Source organism: Arvicola amphibius, chromosome 14 (assembly GCF_903992535.2).
Source record: "Arvicola amphibius chromosome 14, mArvAmp1.2, whole genome shotgun sequence".
Classification (NCBI taxonomy): domain Eukaryota; kingdom Metazoa; phylum Chordata; class Mammalia; order Rodentia; family Cricetidae; genus Arvicola; species Arvicola amphibius.
Window position 1 is genome coordinate 23985764 of NC_052060.1, and position 22471 is coordinate 24008234.

General features: G+C 38.7%; 1 protein-coding gene across 4 annotated transcripts in view; it reads left to right on the plus strand.

Moving 5' to 3' along the window:
* Positions 1 to 1227: 1227 nt before the first annotated feature.
* The window catches only part of Col11a1 (collagen type XI alpha 1 chain), a 169069-nt gene continuing 147825 nt past the window's right edge, over positions 1228 to 22471 (plus strand). For all 4 annotated transcript variants that reach the window (XM_038311125.1, XM_038311127.1, XM_038311124.1 and 1 more), the window contains exon 1: positions 1228 to 1330. In XM_038311125.1, coding sequence (XP_038167053.1) covers positions 1228 to 1330 — 103 coding nt within the window. The remainder of the gene's footprint in view (positions 1331 to 22471) is intronic.

A 22471-nucleotide genomic window follows, 5' to 3' on the forward strand; every position in this document is an offset into this window, starting at 1 on the left:
GCTTTCCTTCTCTACTCCTTCCTTTGCCTCTTTCATCCAAGTTCAGGGCTTAAATCTGCTGGAAAAGCAAATGACTGATATTTTAGCTTCGGCTGCCATGCTTTCTCCCTCTCCCATTTCCTCACAGTTCAACTCTGGTCTTGAAGAGTCTAGCCCCTCCGTGAGTCTTTAGCAGCTGTGCACATTTGAGAAGCCTTCCACTTTTCAGTTCGCCAACTAGAATTTACCTACAAGATGAGGATTGAGATCTTTAGGGTCCATCCACGTCCCCCTTCAGGCCTTCCTTAGTTTCTCTGTAAATAATAATTAAAAAAAAATATCTTTGGGATCAGGCAGAGTAGAGCCCACTGATTCCATGCCTGCCCTAGGAAGGTTTTTGCAGAGGATAAGGTTACGACTGCCTGCCCAGGACTCCAGCCGTGCGGCCAGTGAAACTTGGGCCTTCCCCGTCCTCCCCCTCCTGCCTCCTAGGGACAAGGGGCTCCCAGACCGGTGCAAGTAGAGTATCTTTATTGAATACAGAAGCTCCTCGAACGCCCTGTGTGCTCCGTGGCTTCTCAGCAATTCCTTTCATTCCCAAAGTGCAGTAGCCAAGCACGGGTCCCGCCTAACTCCCTCCCATTTCTTCTCGGGGATTTGGGAAGGGAAGAAGGGGGAGGAGGAGAGCGAAGATGGGATGGGGAGGGGGTGGCCAGTGGGTTGGGCCTGCATAAGTCTGGATCCTCCGGCGAGAGACTGGGCGGGCTTGGGGCTGCGGGGAAGCGTGTGATTGGGTGTGACCTTCAGTCTGCTTGTCAGTTTCGCGGGCACACAGCAGGGAGGGGGAGTGGGCGGAGGAGGGGGCTGCCTGAGCCTCTTGTCCGGCCCACCGACAGCATGAAGCCTTTAGGGGTGCTCAGTGCTTTCAGGTCCTTTCTTGAAACCTCTCATTCGCCCTCAGTCTGAAGGTAGGGCTAGGCGTAGGACGGATCTCAGGGTCTCAGTCTGCGGGGCCACCAAAGAGGGAGAGGAGGGGGAGAGAGACAGGAAGGAAGCAAACCATCAAATTAAAAAAAAAATAGAGCCCTTTGACTTTTTATTTATTTTTTATTTTTTATTTTTATTTTTTTTTACCCCCTCTCCCTTCCGGATGGCTGTGTAGCAAACGTAGGCAACACCTTGGAAGGGACGAAGTTGGTCTGCAGTGGCAATTTCGTGGGTTCACAGTTGTGAGCACGGGGCTAGGAGATGGAGCCCTGGTCCAGGTGGAAAACGAAACGATGGGTCTGGGATCTCACCATCTCAACCCTCGCCTTGACTTTCCTCTTCCATGCCAGAGAGGTCAGAGGAGGTAAGGAGAAAAAAAAAAAGAGTTTGGGGAGGTGGGACATTGCCACCCGGCATTCTTCTTGTGCCCTTCCCCCTTGTATTTGCCCCACTTCTTTTAAATAAAATCCAGATTGTAGTTGCTACCAGGTTAGGAGGGGAAACTGGAGAGACTGCGAGATGGATGTAGGCGGGACAGTAATGAGAGAGGAGGTAGGTGGCAGGATTAAAAGATCTGTCAGGCACTCAGCAGGCTGAGAAAGACCTCCGTCCCTTTCCACTTACTTTGCAGAAAAGAAAAAAAAATATTACTTTGAACGGGAAGGCAGTCGTACAAAGCTTTTGTTTCAAAAACAGTCTTTACTCAGAGCACTCTGCCCTTTGAAGAACTCTTTGGGTTTCTCCAGGTTCTAATGGAGATATCTTTAGAAGGGTGAACTGAGGAGAAAATATAGAGAAAGGGTGTAAAGTGAACTGTGATAAACTTCTTTGTCTGCGAGGAAGTGAGAAACTAGCTGTTTTTACTTTGAGGGATATAAGAGAAAGCAGGGGGATGAATTTAGAAGATTGAGAGCACTTTGTGTGTGGCATTTTGAAATGCTTCTGAATGGAACACTTCCCAGATGATAAAGTGGAGTTCAGGACAGCGTGTGGGGGGGCACTTTCCCCGATGTTTAGTTCCCTCATCTTCTCCATGACCCCCCTCACCTTCACTCATCCTCGCCCTCCTACAAACAGCTTCTTCTTGCAGGTTGGACATGCAACTGTCCTGGAGGGTGATGAAAGTCTTCAAGCAAATAGGGTGGGGGGCAGACGAAGGAATTGGGAGGAAGAAGAGTGGGCCTGGGGTGGGAGGAGGGAGGTAAGGAAAAGTTCCTACGTGGCACTACCAAATATTGAATGGCCAGACCTGTGTAGCCACTGTAGCCCTGTCAGTACCGGAGGAGGGAGAGCGACTTCACTCCTCCCACCGCCTCCTCCCTCCCTTGCCTCCGCCCTTTCCCTAAAAGGCATCTGGCGGTGGCGGTCCCTTAGGTGCTGTAGACTCGGCTGGCAGGAGAAAGCCTTTGGAGTTGGGGAGCCAGAGCAGTTCAGAGTAGAAAGCAAGCTTTGTCAGGAGTGCAGAGAGAAGCCGGGCAATAGGGAGGAGAGGAGTGGAGAACAGAAAAAATGCCAAACGAACACTGAACGTGCAGGTTTAGAAGAAACCTGAGCCTGGCCATCGGTCTTGTTAACCAGACCCGAGAGCTCCCTAAAGAGAGTTAGTGCTTCAGGAGGCCCAGCCCTAACCATGGCTCTGATGTTTGTGGACTTTACGCTTCCCAGGAGCAGGCAGAGTCTCATTCAGCCCGTGATGAGCATTGGTGACCCTAGAGTCACAGTGGAATTCCGTTCGAATTTTGCAGCAGCGATTTAGGTTATTTACATTGATTCATTCCAACTTCTTCAACGATAAACTTAAGCATCTTTGAAAGCAGACGACCTCAAAAAGTTTGCATTTTCCCTTTGGTACTTTGTCGCCTGTTGGGTTGGTCAGCAGTTCTGCCCTCTGCTGGTTTTCTTTAGTATTCAAAATTCAAGCATCAGCCACAGCAAAGAAAAGCCTATAGCTTTGTGACACTGAGAAATGTCACTTGCCTAAGGAAGACTAGATTGCTGTTTTATCTCAGCTCGTCATATACAAGTGTAGGCACGAATATACCAGTGCGAGCTATGTAAAAGAACAGAATCTGAGACATTGTGCAGTGATTACCAGTATTATGGGTTACCTGAATGCATTATCTCCTTGAAGATATTTTTCTTTTCCGTACTGGGATTTCCAGTCAGTCAAATTTCTGTGCTATTAGGCCATAATTTTCTATTGGCACTCTTAACTATAAATCGCAAAAACATCGTTGGAAAATATTTCAGGACCACACCACTTGAGTTGCAGAAAATAATATTTTATAAAGCTAAAGAATGAGAGAAAGAGTGAAGCATAGGATCAGATGTTATTTCTCATGAAATATTTTGAAAATAGTGTAAGCCAGTAGATAGTTACATGGAAAGATTTGAGTATTTATTTTTACGAAGTGGGTAGGTTCTTGTTACTCAGCGGAAAGCTACTTATTTATTAATCCAATCGTGTAGGCGTTCATTCTTTAAACCTATCAAAATTCAAAACAGAAATGATAGGAAAGAAATGCTTAAAAAAGAAACACCAGCATCAAATTCCCAGCACAGAAGGGGATAGTAAGCTCTCTCTCCAGTTCTAAAGCCAGCATTTAGAACTGTAGCTTGAAGACTGAGTGGAATTTACCATCGCTTTCTAAATGGAGGTATCTTGTTCTAGTATCATCCTGATCTAACGAATTTCCCAGAGGTGTGAATGCATGCTTCAGTTGTTAAATCAGAAGATAATTTAAAATGAACTGGGATTCATATAAAACTGGAACATTAAAGCAATATATATGAGGAAGATTTTGTGGATTGTTTTTTTGGAAGTGGATGGTTTAATGAAATTGATTTCACATATTAGTTTGCTTTGAAAATATAAAGTAATTTGAAAGTCTTCAACATCTCTATTATGATTTCACACACACACACACACACACACACACACACAGACTGTTACTTAATGGATATCCTTTGATATTAGCTTTTGTTTTATTTTTGATATATTTGCTATGTTTCACCTCAGGACTTCAGGGATTTTCTATGTGCAAAAATTAGTCCATAGATTACTATAAAAAACTTAAGATTTATTTGAGATTTATAGTGACTGTGTTGTGCCTATGTTAAAATCACATCTTATTGTGTGCTTTAAATCATCGTCTCAGGAAGAGCTGGCTATTACTGATACTGTAACTGTAAATATCTAGATGAACTTAAAAAAGACCATTAATTATAATGGCCTTCTGCCTTTAGCTGTTAAGCCGAATGGGTCCTGTAGACTGCTGGTACCTTCAAAGAGGAATTTTAGTGGCTGCCAGCAGTGGGTAGTGAGGACTGTAGAGGAGCTGTTTTGAGTGCCCGGGTTCAGCAGGTGAAATGGTACTGGCTTCCAGAGTGTGTGCTCATTCAACCTGTGGGGAGTTCAGGCTTGTCTCTCTAGTTATTTAGCTAGAGTAAGTTAAAATATTAGTTATGCTCTTGCTGATAAGTGCAGTATTTGGTAGGATAATTAATATTGTGTCTTTTCATAAAATAAAAGGGATCATGAGTGAAACATTTTTGCATCGATTCTATATCAAGGACTAGTTGGAGTGGCACATATTTAGTTAACAAGGACTCTTTCATCTAATGTCTATTTGTTTTATTATCATAATGTGGAATGTGCATCACTTTGGGACAATTTTATTAAGCAGACAAATCAAAAATATATGTACAAAGGCAGCTTCATTGCTTACTGTTTAAATTTTTGAACTTATGACTAAAATAAATAAATAATAAAAGAATAAAAGGTCAACATTTTTTTGAATTTAATTATCCTTAAATACAGCAAAATAAACACTGATTTTTGTACTGGATGGGTTGAATTTACCTTCTAATACTTTTTGGAGATAGATTTTACTCATGTTAACTTTTTAAGTGTTTATTTTGTTTATCATTTAAGAGATTTAATAATTTAAGAATAGTTTAACAGGCCCACTTATTTAAAGGAGTTAGAATCTACTTTTTCATTTTAGTAAAGAGGAAACTGAGGCACAAATGGTGTTATTGAAATAATCCTTATAAAACATAACCTACAGTACAAGATTGTCTGTGTAAGATGAAGTTCTATAATTAAATGGAATTAATATGAACATAATCTTAGACTTGATGGAATGGGCAAATTTATTTGATACACTGGAGTTTTTCTTAGCAAGAAGGTACTTATTTAAAGAAAATCAAATCAAAGAGCAAGCTTTTTAAATTTTAATTTTTTAACCTTAGAGAAATGCAATGTCTCATCCTTTGATCATACATGTATTGCTAATACAACCAGTGAAGTGGATATCAGATCATTTGGATTGGAGTAAAAAGAACAATTCCAAAAAAAGTATGCCCGTTTCTTGCTGGTTGAAGACAGAGTGTTCAATAATAGTAATAGAAGTAATAGAAATAGAAAGCACAATTAAAAAGAATAAATAATCCAAGGAAATTACATGTATATATCTATGTACACACACACACATATATATATTAGATACATTATATATATGAATATAATTTAAATGAGGAAATGCCATATTTCTCTTTCCATACTAATTCTTATCATATGATACATATGATGTATGTATCATATGATATTATAAGGCTTTTATTCATAGGTGGGAATCATTATGTTTTACCTCATACATGTTAACTACCTTTTTCTAAATACACAGTTGATATTTTTTAAAAAAATGAGAGAATATAGTAGTTCAAATTCAAATTGAAGTTTTATTTTCAAATGCTAAAATATTCGAAACTACTACAGAAATAGCCTTTAAATTGGGAGTAAGTGTGCAGCTAATTAAGGAAGACTGATTGGGTTGCCTTGTTGTCTGTTGTACTGTGGACTTCTAGTGTCACATGAGTGAGTGCTGGGAAGTAAGGGAAGAAACTTTCTATTTTGTATTGCAATATTCATTTCTAGAAATGCTATCTTCAGGAGCTAATATGTATATTGAATTAAGAGCCATTTCTTTTTTTTTCTTCTTCAGGAGTCAATGTTCATAGGGACCTGTGGCTGCATCTATGAGTTTATTATGAGTTCTTGTAATAATGTTCAACAGTGTATACTTATATAGGAACTATAAATAAGGAGTCCTATCCATCCCTGTAAATAATTTTGAATGATTTATTTTTAGGTGCACCAAAGGCAGGAGTTTATTATATCCAAGTACACCCTTCTTTCACCACTCGCCTATGGAGACATAATTAAGGGCAGTTGGTGCAGTCATTAGGAATGCAAGCTGAGGGATGCTCGGCAGTTCTGCTTTTATTCCTTCGTGTCCCTCATTTAATAATACGGAAATGTGACCTAGGCTGAAGTGGTGAAAGGGATCTTCCTTCCTTCCTTCCTTCCTTCCTTCCTTCCTTCCTTCCTTCCTTCCTTCCTCCCTCCCTCCCTTCCTCCTTCCCTCCCTCCTTCCCCTCTCCCCTTGTCTCTCTCTCTCCTTATTTTTCAAAGCTTAGCAATTTTATTCCATAGTGAAGAAGACAGGGGTACAGAGACATTATAAATGTCACCACCTTCCTTAAATTCTCTTACTTCAGTCAATTTAAGTGCAGCTTTCAGGGTCACTCTCTGTATACTGTCTAAATGAGACTCTTCTAGTTTTTCTTGCAATTTAATTAAAAAACTTCATGGCCTTTAATTTAATTTTAAACGATGTCTATGCCATTTGAACGTGTCAAGTGCATTCATTTCTCCTTTCAGAACTATGAAACGATTGATGTGCCTAGGTAAGAAGTTTCTTGTTAAAATTCTCCTCTAATTTTCACTTGTGTCAGGACAACATGAATAATGCTAGCTTGTGGAAAAGATGAAAAGACAATTTCCAAGTGATTTAGAGAGTAATATCTATCGATCAGTTGCAGTCTCTGGCCTATGACTGACTTGGCTAATGGTTCTTTAGACGTTGGCTGATCACCAGACCTTCTGTTATCTGGAAAAGCAAACTCTTTGCTTGCTGCGTGTGGAATTAGAGACAGTGCTATTAGTTTAGTAGAAAGAGCTCAGAGAAAAGAAAGGTTATCGGATTTCAGAGTAAGAGACCAGCTTAAATACAACGTGACAAATGAGAACTAAAACAAACCTGTGGAAAAGTGCTTAGGCACAATCAACTTTTGCAGTCCTCTCAAACGTCTCTCTCTCTCTCTCTCTTTTTTCTTCTTAAAAAGCATTTCTTTCTTATTTTAACCAAATTTAATTGCTCTTGAAAGGCCCAGGACTGTTCAGCAAATGAAGGTCCCTATTCACAGAACCTGAGCTCAGAGAATATCAGTAGACACTTCCTTCCTCTGTGTCCCTGGTAAACTGACATCCGGGTTTCAGGGAATGAATCCTGGATGGCATGCACTGGTTGGCTTAGCTTCCTCACTGTGATCTCACATACAACTTCCTGGAAGGATGACTGCCAGAAAGAGTGGCAGCTGTAGTCTTTGACAAGGCTAACAGGGAATCTACTACATTTTCATACTTGGTGGTCTTTCATTTTGTGGGCAAGCAATTGAAGGGGTATTGTTCATTTCTCCTTAGATTGGAGTCTAACGGGTGGACGCAACCTCGTGGTGGCTGTCAAAATTCCTTGGAAATGTTGATGGTGCTTTATTTTCATCAGTCACGAAAATTACTGTCAGAATGACTTAGTGCGGTATAGAGCGCCTCTGTATGTTGTTCAGCCTATGATAAGTCCTTTCTCCTCCTTCCAGCCCATCCTCTTTGACCCTGCATTTGTGTCATGGTATGACTCCTGTCTTTATGCTCTCTATTTTGCATCTGTTTCTCTAAATTATTTGTTTTCTTCTTGCTCATCTCAAGTTATATTTTATTTCTCAAGTGACTCAAATATCGTAGTCCCATAAAATTTCTCCTCATATTTTCTGGCGCATGTAATAGTTAGGATTAACACCGAATACTTGCTTGTTATATACCAGGTTGTGCTGTGTATACTTTTTTTTTTTAATGAAAAATTTCCGCCTCCTCCCCGCCTCCCATTTACCCCCCTCCCTCCTCCACTCCCCCTCCCTCTCCTGTCCAGAGAGCTGACTTCCAACTCACAGAGATCTACCTTGCTTTGTTTAACAAGTGCGGCAATTAAAGGTATGCACAACAATGTTTAGCTTTTCTTTCTTCTCTTGGGTCTATATGTGCATAGAGGAACATCCTAAGCTATTATTCCTAACACTCCATCCACCTCAGTCCCTATCCCCCTCCCTAAAGTCCCTTTTCAAGTAGCCTAGGCTGACCAGAAACTCCAGGGATCCAACTGTCTCCACCTCCCTCCCCTGCAGGATTACGAGCACATGTCATCATGTGTTGCTTTATTATGTGTGTTCTAAGGATTGAATTCAGTTCTATGAGCTACACGTGTACTTTATCATCACATGGACTCCTTTTTCTTTCCTATATTCATTCTATAATACCAAATAACTCAGAGCTTCTTTCCAGTGTTTTATTTGAGAGGGAGGGGGAAGGGGAGTGAGGGGAGGGGAAGGGAGGGAAGTGGGAGAAGGGGAGGAGGTGGAAATTTTTTAATAAAAAAAGCATTTCCCACTCTCTCTCCAAAGGTATCTATAAACATCTTCAGCTACCAGTCAGTTCTATTGTCTTTGTGTCTGTAGCTGGTTTGAACACCTTAAGTGATGTTTTTCTCTGATGCTGTCATAAATCACTTTTCTCCTAGAGTTTAAGAAAAGGAGCTTCAATAAAAAGTACCCGTCTATCAAAACATTTGTTGAAAATATTCCTGTTATCTGTTTTGTATATTATTAGGGATTAATTGCTTTTTTTTAAAACTAGCAAATAGAAACATTGGTTTATTTCTATGCAATTACTTTAATAAAACAAACCTTTCTTTGGTTTATAAAATACTTTACATATTATACCTATTACTCTACTATGAACTGTCACATTCAAGCAAGACACATATAAAGATTCAGGCATTAAAGACTGATAGATCGTTAGTTAAATAGTTTTTGGAAGAAAACCCATATATATATATATAAAATCTTGTATTGCTATCTGTTTTACATATCAGTTACACTAAAAGCAGTAAGTCCTGAAACAGGGTCAGAAAAATGATATTTGAGGAAGGGTTGTTGAGGAAAGTGGAGGTGTTGGTTACGATTGATTCTGAAAAGAATCAGAAAACTCAGATGTGGTTTGTATGTTCATGTATGTACATTGCTATAGATGCTTGACCCTGTCTCCTTTAGAAAGACCTCACTCAGCGTGAGAAGTAGGGTGGATTAAAGTGCACGACATACCAGAGTGCGCTCTACCTCACCCAAGCTTAAATGCTGACTGCGAAATAATTTCATGATGCACTGCAAACATGATGCACACTTCAAACTCTATTTTAGAAATGACTGCCATTTGTCCTTGTCTGGAATACAATAGTTGTCCGGTAAAATAGTCGTTGGACGGTTGAATAAAGCAACTGGCAGAAATAAAGGAAGGGGAGTTTACTAATGTAAAAAGAATAGGTTAATGATTTCCCTTTGGAATCAGTCATTCTCAATCCTAACCCACAGGCGTGTTTTGAATATATTTCTAATAAAGTTTAAACATTAGTGCTTTACAATGCTCTATAGACTGTTTTATGTACAACCCAACCTAAGATTGCTTGCGCTAGAAAACAAGCAAATTATCTAACAAGAATCTATTCAGTTTGTATAACAAGAAAGTAGAAGTCAGAAGGAATGTAATTATTGCAGGGTGCAAACCATTTCTGCGATTTCCCATTGGCAGAGCACAGTGGCTCAGCAAATTTGAATTGATCTGATTAATTCGTAACAACAAGAAAGCACCTTCTAATCCTGTTTTCTAGTGCATAGAATGCATTAAATGTCAATGAATGTTGCTTTTTTTTTCCAGCTAGGTAATAATGCTTTAGTTTTAAAATCAGCATCTCCTGAAAATTTTCATGACATCCATTCACTCTCAAATTGTTTTTTCATGTTTTACCATATATTTATTTCACTTCAGGTAAGCTTTTATGGTATGAGATTGTTGAGGATTCAGTCTACTCCACAGTTTCAAGAATTAAAGGATGTTCCATTTCTATGTATAACCACAACGTGCAGACAGTTATAATGGAAGGCAGTATGCCAGGATGTGTTGCTGTGGGGTATGTGTGTAACTACAAGAGTGATAGTGGAAATCTAAATATGCTTCAACAATTTATTCTCTTAACAATCCCATGTGAAATCACTATAGTCTACTTTGCTAGTCTGTGCTCTTTCTGACTCATTTGATCACAAGTACAGCAAATGCAGTTTTTTCGCTTGAAATATGCTCGGCCCAGTGGCTGAGGAAATGACTCAATGTGGTCTTAAAGAATGAATGGTCTGATTCGGAAGGCAGTAATTAACTGATAGTCACAGGGGTAAATATGTAGCATAGTCACAGTAGATGTTCATGCACATAGATGTATGAAATAGGCCATCGAAATATAGAAAAACCCAAGAAAGCCACCCAAGAGATAACAATTAAACACTGAATAACCCAGTGAATTCATCCTGAGAAGTGACATGAAAGCCCAAGGCAGAAAAGCGACTGACACTACAAAGAACTTAAAAGAAAGCATGGGAAGAAGGCAGTGTGGACGGAGAAGATGAAATGGGGAAATAATGCGAGATAGGGTTGAGGAAGAGTGTAAAGGGCACACAATCTTACAAATACATTTTCCTGTGCAGCACAGAAGCATGTACTTTAGGTCTAAAAAGAAGCCTTGTACTTTAACTAATTTTGCAGGGCCAGTGCACACTGGTTATCAGCCCATGGGAGAGGAGCCCAGTTGGTTGGCACTCTGGGTCCTGAGACATTCACAATATGATGCCGCACTGCTTTCTGTAGAGTAGCCAGACTACTAAAAAGCCACCCAGGGTTCTCAACTGTAATAGTCTATTTTGAAATCATACCTATGTACAGCTGTGCTCACGATGGGCCTGTAAACATATGAATTCATGATCCTATTTTATAAGCAAATACTTGAAACAAATGTGCCTACCCCTTTATAAAACCCCATTGTAAGACAAGTAAACAATGCAAATATCTAAATTTTGTATGATTTTCCTTGCAATCATTCAAATTATATAGCATCTTCTAGAGAAGAAATAGGCAATGTGGTTTTTAAAAGAATTTCTCAGACATTCTACCTTTAAAACAACATTGCCTTACAGATATTTAGTATAAGCATTTGCTAAATTTCAGTTATTTTCTGCAGACAAAATTATATTGTTTAAAATAATCATATTTTTAATTAATACGACTTCGACTAATATCGGTAGACTCCCAACTCCTAAAGTTTTCTTCTGGCCTATATTTCTTTCTTTAATTACAGGTTTGTAAACTTGATTGTCTGTTCATTATTTGCAGTGCCTTTAAGCTAGTTCAAAGTTCCTGTTCTCTAAACTGAATTTACTCTCTTGTTACATTTCTTCCTTCACAGTTTTCTCAATGTCAGGTTGTGGCAAAGCAGTTAGTTGCGATGTTCAAACACAAAACAAACTCTCCGAGCTGCTCTGAGTTTGATCCCTTCCTCTCATAGACCACATGGAGCCCATCACGAACTGCTGGTCAGGTTGTCCTCACAGATGTTCAGAATCTGAGTCACTGATTCATCCAGCACCTGATTTCGCTTTCTCACACTTGCAAGCTTGCAAATGGTTCTTTAAGACCATGTGGCTAGGCCTCAGTGCCCACAAGGGTTTTAGAAACCAAAGTCCTAGAAGTTTGATAAAATTAGTTAAATGAGCAATCTTAATTTCATCTTAGTTTTTGTGAAATTTAAACTTCCAGGAGGCGGGGGGGAAACAATAGTAATAAAAATTTGGAATCCTATTGCTTGTCTCCAGTTAACCTTCCAATAGTTTTTCAAATCATTTGCAATAAAATTCAGCTGAACTCCCACCCTCCCCCTTTAAGGCTTTCCTAGTCTCTCATCAGGAGACTTTGTTTCTTCTCCGTTTTCTACCATTCTGAGTTGTTTCTTGCTTTAGGTTCTTTGTACTCATTCCCTTTGCTTCTAATCTAATTAATCAAAACCAATCAGGACAGGGCGCTTTCTCTGACTTTTCAGAATTTTCTCAAATGTCATTTACTCACTGGATAGTCGTTCTTATTTGATGTCACAATTCATGCTGCTGCAAAATTTCATGAAACCTTTGCTTACTTATTCATTTTCCTATTATAAGTCTGAAACCTGTCACATCTCACAAATGAAGTACTAATAGTTAAAGACAGAAGTTATTTTCTTTTACATAAATGTAGTGCTGATAATTTTGACCTATAAATGTTGTCATAAATAATTTGGGTTTTCAAGTGTTAACAAAATGCAGGTGTCACATAGCCACCAAGTTCCATTGTTGATAAGACTTAAGCTTTGTAAATTTTCACACAGTTGCTGTAAACAGCCAAAACTCAAACAAAAGTTCAGCTTTTCTGATTCAGTGGGTACAATGACATCTATGAATGTGTTTGGAGAGCTTGTACTGCATTAAACTTGCAATATTTTATTTTTTGATTTTTATTTGTGATGTCAGCTAACTCTAAATATTCATAGTCAAAGAACTTGATAGCAGATTAAGTACTGTCGAGGGTACAAACACACATGCTTCTGTTCACAAAAAATATTCCTGATCAGGAGTAAAAAAGTTTTATGCACTTTTCTTCATTCTTAGAACCTATAATGATAATAATAATGATAAATAATAAATAATGTATAGATATATTTCACTTTGATGAGTCACTTTGTTTTTCTTTCTTTTGTTTTTTATTCATTTTATTTTTATTTTTTCAAAAGAAAACACTTTTTTCATTATACATACCAATCCAAGTTCCCAGTCTTTCCCCTCCTCCCATTCCCTCCACTTTCTCCCCCACATCCACTCCACAGAAAGGGTAAGGCACATTCCTTTGGGGAAAGTCCAAAGCCCTCCCTTCTAAATCTAGACTGAGCAAGGTATCCATTCAAAGAATATAGGTCCCCCAAAAGCCAGTACAAGTAGTTTAGATAAGTCCTGGTGCCACTGCCAGTGCCCCCCCCCCCCAGTCTGCCCCAGTCATGCAACTGTCAGCCATATTCAGCGGGACTAGTTTGGTCCTAGTCCTATGCTTGGTCCTTCCCTGTTTAAGTGGAGTTGGTTAGCTGCCATTACCCCAGGCAGACTGCTTCAGTGGGTGAACCCATCACGGTCTTGACCTCTTTGCTCATATTCTCATTCCTCTCACTCTTCAACTGGACTTTGGGAACTCAGTCCAGTACTCCAATATGGGTATCTACTTCTGTTTCCATCAGTTGCTGGAGGAAGGTTCTATGGTGATATTTAAGATAATCATCAGTCTGACTACAAGATCAGGCCCCCTCCCTTCTATTGTTTAGGGTCTTAGCTGGGGTCATCCTTGTGGATTCCTGGGAATTTCTATAGAGCCAGGTTTCTTGCTAGCCCCATAATGGCTCCCACAATTAAGATATATCTTTCCTTGCTCTCATCTCTGTCCTTCCTCTATATAGACTATCTTCTTCCTTCAAGGTCTTCTTCCTTTCCCCCTTCTCCCCTCTTCTTCACCTTCCACTCTCCCTTCTCCCTTCACCCTCATGCTCCCAATTTTGTCAGGCAATCTTGTCTATTTGGACTTCCCAGGTGAATCTATGTATGTTTTTCTTAGGGTTCACCTTGTTACTTAGCTTCACTAGGATCATGAACTATAGGCTCCATATCCTTTGTTTATAGACAGCATCCACTTATGTGTGAGTACATACCATACTTATCTTTTTGGGTCTGGGTTACCTCAATATGATGTTTCCTATTTCCACCCATTTGCATGCAGATATCCTTGTTTTTACCGCTGAGTAGCACTCTAATGTGTAAATGTTTTTCTTTTTTTTAAATAGTAGTTGTACTTCAGTATATATCATGATGTAATTTTTCTTGGCATTTCAATAATAAGATTTGTTGTAAAACAAATGAAAAACATTTTTTTAAAAATTGCAATATGTCATGTTTATTTGATTATTTGGTTTCTATTTTCCTAAAATTTTGCCAAAATGGGATTACATTTTTAAAATAATGAAATTGATTATAAAATTCAGAAAACTCCAGGTAACTAACCTAATTATTTTTGTGCCTGACATTATCAGCTTGGTGTTCTTTATTGTTTGCATAACGTACACTCATATTTTCTCAAAATGATTATTGAAATCTTTAGCTTTGAGATCTGGCATTTATATTATTTGTGTTAATTGTGTGATTAAGTAAATATACAAGCATAATGATATTGATGGTGATATATTTAACTTGATTATAGAACTGTTTGTGGGAACCTGAATCTGAAGTGATATCATTAACCCATTTCCATGTCAAGAGTAATTCATAGGAACTGAGAAATTGTAATGGTTTCTAACTGCATATTACAGTATACTGTTGCTTATAAACTTCCCATTTTAGTTTATACACAACACACAAACAGATCATCAATAGGAATAAATGGTCTTGTCAATCTCTTCAAGTTATATTGAAACTGAGAACAATAGAAACTAGATTATTGTGAACATTCATATGGGCACTGGTAGCCAAACCTAGTTCTCCTCAAGAGCAGCAGGTGCTCTTAACCTCTGAGCATCTCTCCAGCTCTCTTTTGGAGAAAAGATCTCACGCTGTAACCCAGTGACCGGAATTCATTATATAATTTAGACTCTCCTCAAATGTGAGTGAGTTTTTCTGTTTTAGCTTCTTTGGTGCTGGGATTGCAAGCATGAGCAGCTAGTTAGTATTACAAAATTCTGAATGGAGGTGTGGGAGGAGGATCTAGAGGAGAGAGAAAGTTACAGGGAGAGACTGGGGAGAGAGGCAGAAAGGGAAACTGTGGTTTATACTTAGTATGAGAGAGGAGAGTTACAAAAAGAACAAAGAAACTGTAGGTCCCATACTTATTGATATCTTAACTAGCTAATTGCAATAAATCCAAACCTAAAACCAAAAGAAAAAAAAATAAGCCAACCCTTCCAAAAAAACCCAAAAAGCAAAAACAAAAACAAAAAAAAACAAACAAAAAATGAGTTCTGTATAAATAGCAAGACATACTTTTGTTCTTCTTGGCTTTTATAATTTAAATTTAATTTTCTTTTGAAAATTTTAGACCTGAGTACTATATTTATACATTTTCTTCCCTTCCTCCCTTGTCTCACTCCAGCTCCTATATCTCTTTCAGTGCTGCTAATATTCATGACCTCTTTTTGTTTATATATATAATATATTTAAAGAAGCCTGTAAATATATAAAAATATAAAACTATTACACACATGTATGAGGAATGGATAGCATATCTGCAGCTTATCTCTAGAAAAGGCTTTCTTCTTCTCTCAGCAGCCATTAATATCTGTAGCTCTGCATCTCAGGGTAAGGAATTGTATAATGTCTCCCCTTCTATAATGTTAACCGGTTTTGTTCTGTAGGTTGTATTTAGGTGACTGTATTTTTGAGATTTCAGGTGAGAAGCTTTCTTATCTGTCCAGAAACACAATTCTTGTCCAACAGCCTGGTACTCCAGCTCTGACAGTCTCTCTGTCCCCTCTGCTGTAATATTGTTTGAGCTCTACGTGTGGGGGCTTTGTCCTAGACTCATCAACTCAGGTTGGGAACCAAAGCTGCTTTTGGCATTTTGGTCAGTGGTGGATGTTCCCCCTCTTTAAAATTTTATTAATGTTATTTCAAAAATGTATTTTAATCATAGAATTTTCCTTTGCCTAGTTCCTCTTACATTCTGCTCATCTCCTTACTCATGTGACTTAATATTCCCCCTCTAACTCTGTCTCTTTTTTCTCAAGACATTAGGAAAGCAGCAATAGCAACAAAGAAACAAACAGGAATCAAAACATAATTTAAAAAGTAAAGAATATCAGGAAGACCAAAAATACCCAAATAAATAGCGCGCGCGCGCGCACACACACACACACACACACACACACACACACGTCTGTTTTGTGTTAGCCAACTACCTATGAGTGTGGTTGATACATGTAGTGACACTCCATTGAAGAGAACTGATTTTCCCCATCCCAGCAGGTGTCAATTGCAAATAGCTTCTTGGTTAGCGGGAAGACTTTGTGTTCATTTCCCCTTCCCAGTATTGGGATTTTGTTTGGTTTGACCTTACGTATGTGGCTGCAATCTCTGTGAGTTCATATGTATATTAGTACTGCGTGTCTCGAAGACACTCTTTCCTTGAAGTCATTCATCACCTACGGTTCTTAAATCTTCCCATCTTTTCTTCTGCATTTATAACTGAGCCATGAGGAGAGGGATTTGATAACATCATTTCATTTTGGGCTGAGTGCTCCAAACTCTTTTGTTCTCTGCATGTTATCCAGTTGTGGGTCCCTGTGCTTTCCCCAAGGTGCAAGATCAATCTAAGCTCAGGTTCTTGTCCACTTTAGAAGCGTTTGATACGGATTGCATCTCACAGAGGGGACCTCATCAAAAAGTGGTTAGTTACTTTCATAATATTTGTGCTACAAGTGTACCAGTATAACCTGAATGCAGGTGGTTGATATTAATTGCAGAGTTTATGCCTGGGTGATATTAATCATTACTGGCCTTCTCTGGCAATATTCTTACAAAGTACCTTTCAGCACCTCTCAATAGGAGTAAAGTTTCTAGTCAGACACCAATATGACTTTTCCATGTTCTATGACATACGTGTTTTCTTTAGTCATAGGGCTATACTATCAGTTTATGGAGAATATCCAGTAGCCTTGGCAATATGCTGTGATGTTTGCAGAGGTGGTTTATGGGACATTTCTGAATAATTACTCAACAAGAGGTAATCCATTCCTGACACTGGAGGTTTTACCTAGTGCCATAAGATGTCTAGTTGTGGCCTTTTATCCTCCATTTTATGGTGACTCCATTTAAATTCTTTTCATGTATGCATATGCAACTTAGAAAGCCTCTACAGTAATAGGTTTCCATATGGCCCTTACTGTTGTCCCTCCTCATATTCTCTCCATTACTCTGAGTTCCCATCCCACTCCCCCTTTTATCCTCCTAGTCGAGTTTCCCCTTTATGTAAAACTATGTAAAAACTAAAAGCTAACATTTATATGCAAAATAAAACATGCAATACATGCCTTTTTGAGTGTGGGTTATGTCACTCAGGTTCCTTAGTTTGGAAGTTGTAGATTCATATATGGTTTCCATTTCCTGCAAAAAGAAGCTTCTTTGATGAGGTGTGGAATCTACACTCATCTGTGGGTCTGAGACTTCACCAGTCATGGATAGCTAGTCAGCTTTAAGGTATGGATTCCCTCTTATGTAGTGGGCATTCAGTCTAATTACTCACCCATTGGTTACCCCCAAGATAAAATACATACCGCTGTTGCTCTGATGGAAAAGTCTGGCTGGTCTGCTCAACATTGTGGGCATACACCACAGTTAGATAATGTTGCTAAATGTTTTTTTCCCAAGCAGCTTGCAGCTTGCCTACCACCCTTGAATACTATGAGAGCAGGCCCTCAAGGAGAGGCTCTCAGGTCAATTCCAGGTTAATTCTTTCAAGTCCTATATCTGGCGTGGTGTCTGCTGCAGTAGAGTTCTACTTTCAAGTTTGGGAGGCAAACAAAGGCATACCTTTTTGCAGGATATGTGGTCACTATTTCGAGATAAAAATCCATTTATTATTCTACTGTGCTGCAAAAAGTATTTCTTAATGTAATCAGTAAATGCAGATAACAGGAATCAGCTTAATTTTGGCTTAGGGAAACATGGATTGTAGCTAATGCAGTTGTTCTAAATGTTCAGAAAGTTTGAAATTTTCAAAAACCAAATGTTATAGAAGTGGTTCTTGATGAGTATTTATGTTTCATCTTCTTTTATTTGGATGTAAAGTTTATTATCATGTTGCATTCTTTAAAATGAGGTTATCCAAATAAAGCAATTTGGGAAGGTTTTAAGCAGCTTCCAGTCATTTAATAGCTGAGATTGTAGAAATCACTTGGTGAAGACAGTACTTGTTATACAACATGAAGAACCTTAGTTCAGATCCTCAGCACCCATGTATATGCTGTGTGTTGGGATGAATTTTAACTTCTGCACTTGGTAAGGGTGTGGAAAGAAAGGTGGATCCTAGGAGCTCAACTTCCAGTCAGTCCAGCTCTAAATCAGTGAACTCAGGGTTTAGGGATAGACCTTGTCTGCAGACATAAAGAGAGTCTTATAAAAAGTCATCCCATGTTAACCTATATCACACACACACACACACACACACACACACACAGAGAGAGAGAGAGAGAGAGAGAGAGAGAGAGAGAGAGAGAGAGAGAGAGCTGCAAACACAGGTATGCACATTAACGCACAGATTTGTGCATCCAGAAAGATCATAGCTTCTGAGTTTGAGTAAGAACTTGAATAGTTTCAGCTGCAGAAATTGAGTTACTAGTTACCTATATAGTTGTCAGATAACTCTTGTTAAAGAGTCTTAGGAGTTTTGAAAACTGTCAGAATCTTGGTTGTCAGTAAATTATAATACATGGCCACTTTCTTTCTTGGTTCAACAATGTATCTCATAGTCATTAGAATTATAGTTTTCTAAAATTCTTTTTATTTATTAAATTTTACTTATTTTGGGTGTGGGGATCAAGGAAGGAAAGGGAAGATTAGGTGGTGTGCATCAGGAAATGATTCTGTGATTTAATCCTTGTTGGAATGCATACAATATATAGTTACAATGAGATAAAATACAAACAGGTGTGTTACCAAGGTGAGCATGAGGCACTACAATAAGGTCACATAACCTACATGAAGGAATAAGATTTCCAGAATGATTCTGTGTTGTAGGGTTAGGTGAAGAAGTTTACATAGATCCGAATTTACCAGATTTCATTATGCTGTATATTGGATTCATTTGAGGAAAAACAAAATTTATTTTTGGTGTGTCTAATGTCTAGAAGGATGATGTTTTAGTCTGGCCTGGTGATTTAGGCCCATAATACCAGGTATTCAGTATGCAAAAGCAGGAGTGTAAATAAAAGGTCATTCTGGAAAATAAAGTGATTTCAAAGCCAACCTACTCAAATTAGTAAGATTTTGTTTAGGAAAAAAAAAACAACAAGAAATGGGGTTTTTAGGTCAGTTGAGTGCTTGGAATATGTGAGGCCCTAAATCCAATCCCAAGTTGACGAGAGAGAGAGAGAGAGAGAGAGAGAGAGAGAGAGAGAGAGAGAGAGAGAGAGAGAGAGAGAGAGAGAGAGAGAGAGAGAGAGAGAGAGAGAGCAAGAAGTTGCAAGTTGCAGATATTTTGATTTTTTATGATCTGTATAGACTTCCTTGGAGCCATAGATAACTTGGCATATAAAACAAGCTAAGGGTAACAGAGAAATAATGAGTGTAACTGTTTCCCAGACTTCACAGGTGGATCCTAAGTTTAAGTTGTATCCAATCCCCAAGTCTAACAAAGTCTCCTATGATTTAAAAATGTAGAAGAGTATTTATATCAGGCACCATATAAAAGTCTATATAGGAAGGCAGTGTCGCGTCACTTGAAGTGTTCCAAGCCAGTTCTCCAAGGTGTGGTAAGAAATTCACCTGGCATGAAGGAAGGTCTTTGAGGTCAAGATTTTTATTATTGCCATTTTATTTGTTTTGAAACTGTGCACAGAGAGGGTGGTTTATTTCCGGGTGTACACACCACATAGACACTAAATGGCATAGGTGAAACTCAGAAGCAGTCAGAATTTCCAACACTATAACACACAGGCTTTAACAGCATATGGAGAAGCTAGGGGAAGACATACCCACAGAACAATACAATCAAAATATTGAGAGATGTCAGATAGATGATCCAGATGTTGCTGTAGGGAACAGAAAGACAGGGTCAAAAGTCTAGGACCAAACTGCTGAATTGATGGGAATGTCCAAGAGGCTAATGGAATGCAGAAAAGCAGAAAGCCCATTTTTTATAGTATTTCTGTTTTGTGTGTCTTCATATGTGATGTACACACTCATGTATGTGACCGTATGTGAATGTGATGCACATCTCTGTGTATTCATCTATTATCTTCTAATTAGGGAGTACAAATCAAAGGATAGGCAAGTGAGTGAGTGCTGCCCTCTGAGGATGGGCACCCCAGACTGCCATTCAGGAGAGAGACAATGCTTTTTCCAGTTGCCCTCTTGGATTTCTCCTGCTTCCTACTCAGGCAAAGCGCTGTTAATTGTTTCAGACAGTGGGTAAGGATTAGCTAAAGCTCCAAAGTAGACAGAAGCTTTTGGTATATTTTATTTATAAAGTCTCAACTAGTATTTCTACATCACTGACTGCGGTGGTATTTTCAGGTCTTTGAAACTTCAGAATAGACATGTTTTGTGGTGGGGGTGAGGGTTGGAACGAGGAGGAAAATTGGGTACAAGCAGATCATCAAGATTTCCTATGCAAGGAATGTGGAATGTGGATGCCATCTGGAAGTCAGTGGGGTTCACTGAAGGAATTTAGGCAGCAGAGTTGCTTGAACCATGGAATTTAGGAAGTACAGTCAAGCAGTGGAATGCACATAGATGGGAGAAGCATGGAAGCCCTTTAACTGGCCTCTGTAGTGATGATTAGGCTCTTGTATCCTGTGTTGCTGATTAATAAACCTATAGTATACACTAGAAAAAAGTTACTGAATAGAGGATACTCTACTGAGTTAGATATGACAGAATATGCTTGAAATGGGCAGAATTTCAAAATGATTTCATTTACTGTTCTGTTCAGTTTCAAAGAAAGAGAAAAAAAAGAGAAGAAGTAGACTTTTTAAAAAGCTGAATTTCATCTTTAAAAAATTTTAAAAGACATTCATTTTAGAAAAGCAATTTACATTGTAACTTTTTTTTAAAGCTGTAAGTCAGGGACCGAATGGTGATATTGCATCCTGTCCCTGTAGAGAAATTTGTTGCGCTTTAACGGTAGAGCTTCTGCGTTGACTCTAGTAACAGGAGGGTGCTCTTAGCACACTCATTTCAAATAAATTGGAAAGGCATCAGGGTTTGTGTGCTTGCTGATGTCCTGTGGTAGAATTCACTGTGAAGAAAGGGAAGTCATGTCTCATCTTGTTCATTGTTGATTGATGCCCAGTTACCATGGAATTTCAGCCTTCTTCCTTCTGTTCATGTCTTCTCTGAAGCTTTGCTCAACTGTGAGCAAGAATAGAAGATAAAATAAGCACATAATACGCTGTGGTTTGCAGTCACATTCTCTTTCAGAGTAATTTATGTCCTGAAAGGTAAATTGAGTTTAATTAAAGTAAATATAAACATCAGGAGTCAATTAGCTGGCCTGCAATAATTTCAGACTTTTTAAAGTACGTTTTAAGGGTCCTTTAGTAGTTTTCATCTGTGGGTTATTACAGCAAGAGTGGGGGAGGAAAAAACAAGCTTGAGACTACACAGGTCCTGAGAGCACCCTTAACTAAGTCTTTGATGCTCAGTTCTTTCCTCTGCATAGCGGGAAAAAGACATGTAATTTGTGAAGGTTTGTGCCTTTAAAGTAGTCTGGTGACAAGCCACTTATTAGGATCTTTGGACATGGCTCTCGGTATAAATATTACGTTCTTAATTTTATCACACGAGAAAAGAAGACAGCAGGAATTGCTTGACAACAGCCCTTTGAAGCAAGATTAATGTAAACGAGGTTTTCAAATACTCTTCAGATTTTGAAACAAATATTCAAAGACTGAATTAAAATTCTACTATATTTGATCCTTTCAGCTTCTCTTATTTCCACAAATGTATTTTTCTTTCCAATAATTGCAAACACTGTATACTGTATTGAATACTATGTGGATCTTCACTCATTATCTCTATGTTATAGATGTGCACAATTTGTTATCAGAGAAAATTGTACTTTCTAGGGGCATCATAGAAGACAGGCTCCGCCAAATTCCACATGTATATGTCTGCAGATATAAAAATCAGTTCTCCTTGAGCTAATAAACCAAAGGAATGATTATACACTCATTTTTCCACAACTCTCGTTCAGTTGCTCATTCATACATTCTGTGACAAGTTGAGTGCTATTATAAGGATTACTACAAGTAAATATTTACTGAAATTATAATTCTTGAAGAGACAAGATGCTGGTGGTCTGTCCTTTGAGAAAAGATGTGCTGATACGAGCTCCCTGATTCTAGAATCAAACCCAGTTTCTTTCCAACCAAGCCCTTTCATAAACAGCATGCTAAGAGGTGAAGAGTGGAGGTAGTGCCTATTAATAGCTCGCTATTATATTCTTTTGTGTTAGTTAGAACTTTCAGTCATAGACGAACAAGATAACAGTTTTTTTTTTTTTTTTTTTTTTGGTTTTTCGAGACAGGGTTTCTCTGCAGCTTTTTTAGAGCCTGTCCTGGAACTAGCTCTTGTAGACCAGGCTGGTCTCGAACTCACAGAGATCTGCCTGCCTCTGCCTCCCGAGTGCTGGGATTAAAGGCGTGCGCCACCACCGCCCGGCAAGATAACAGTT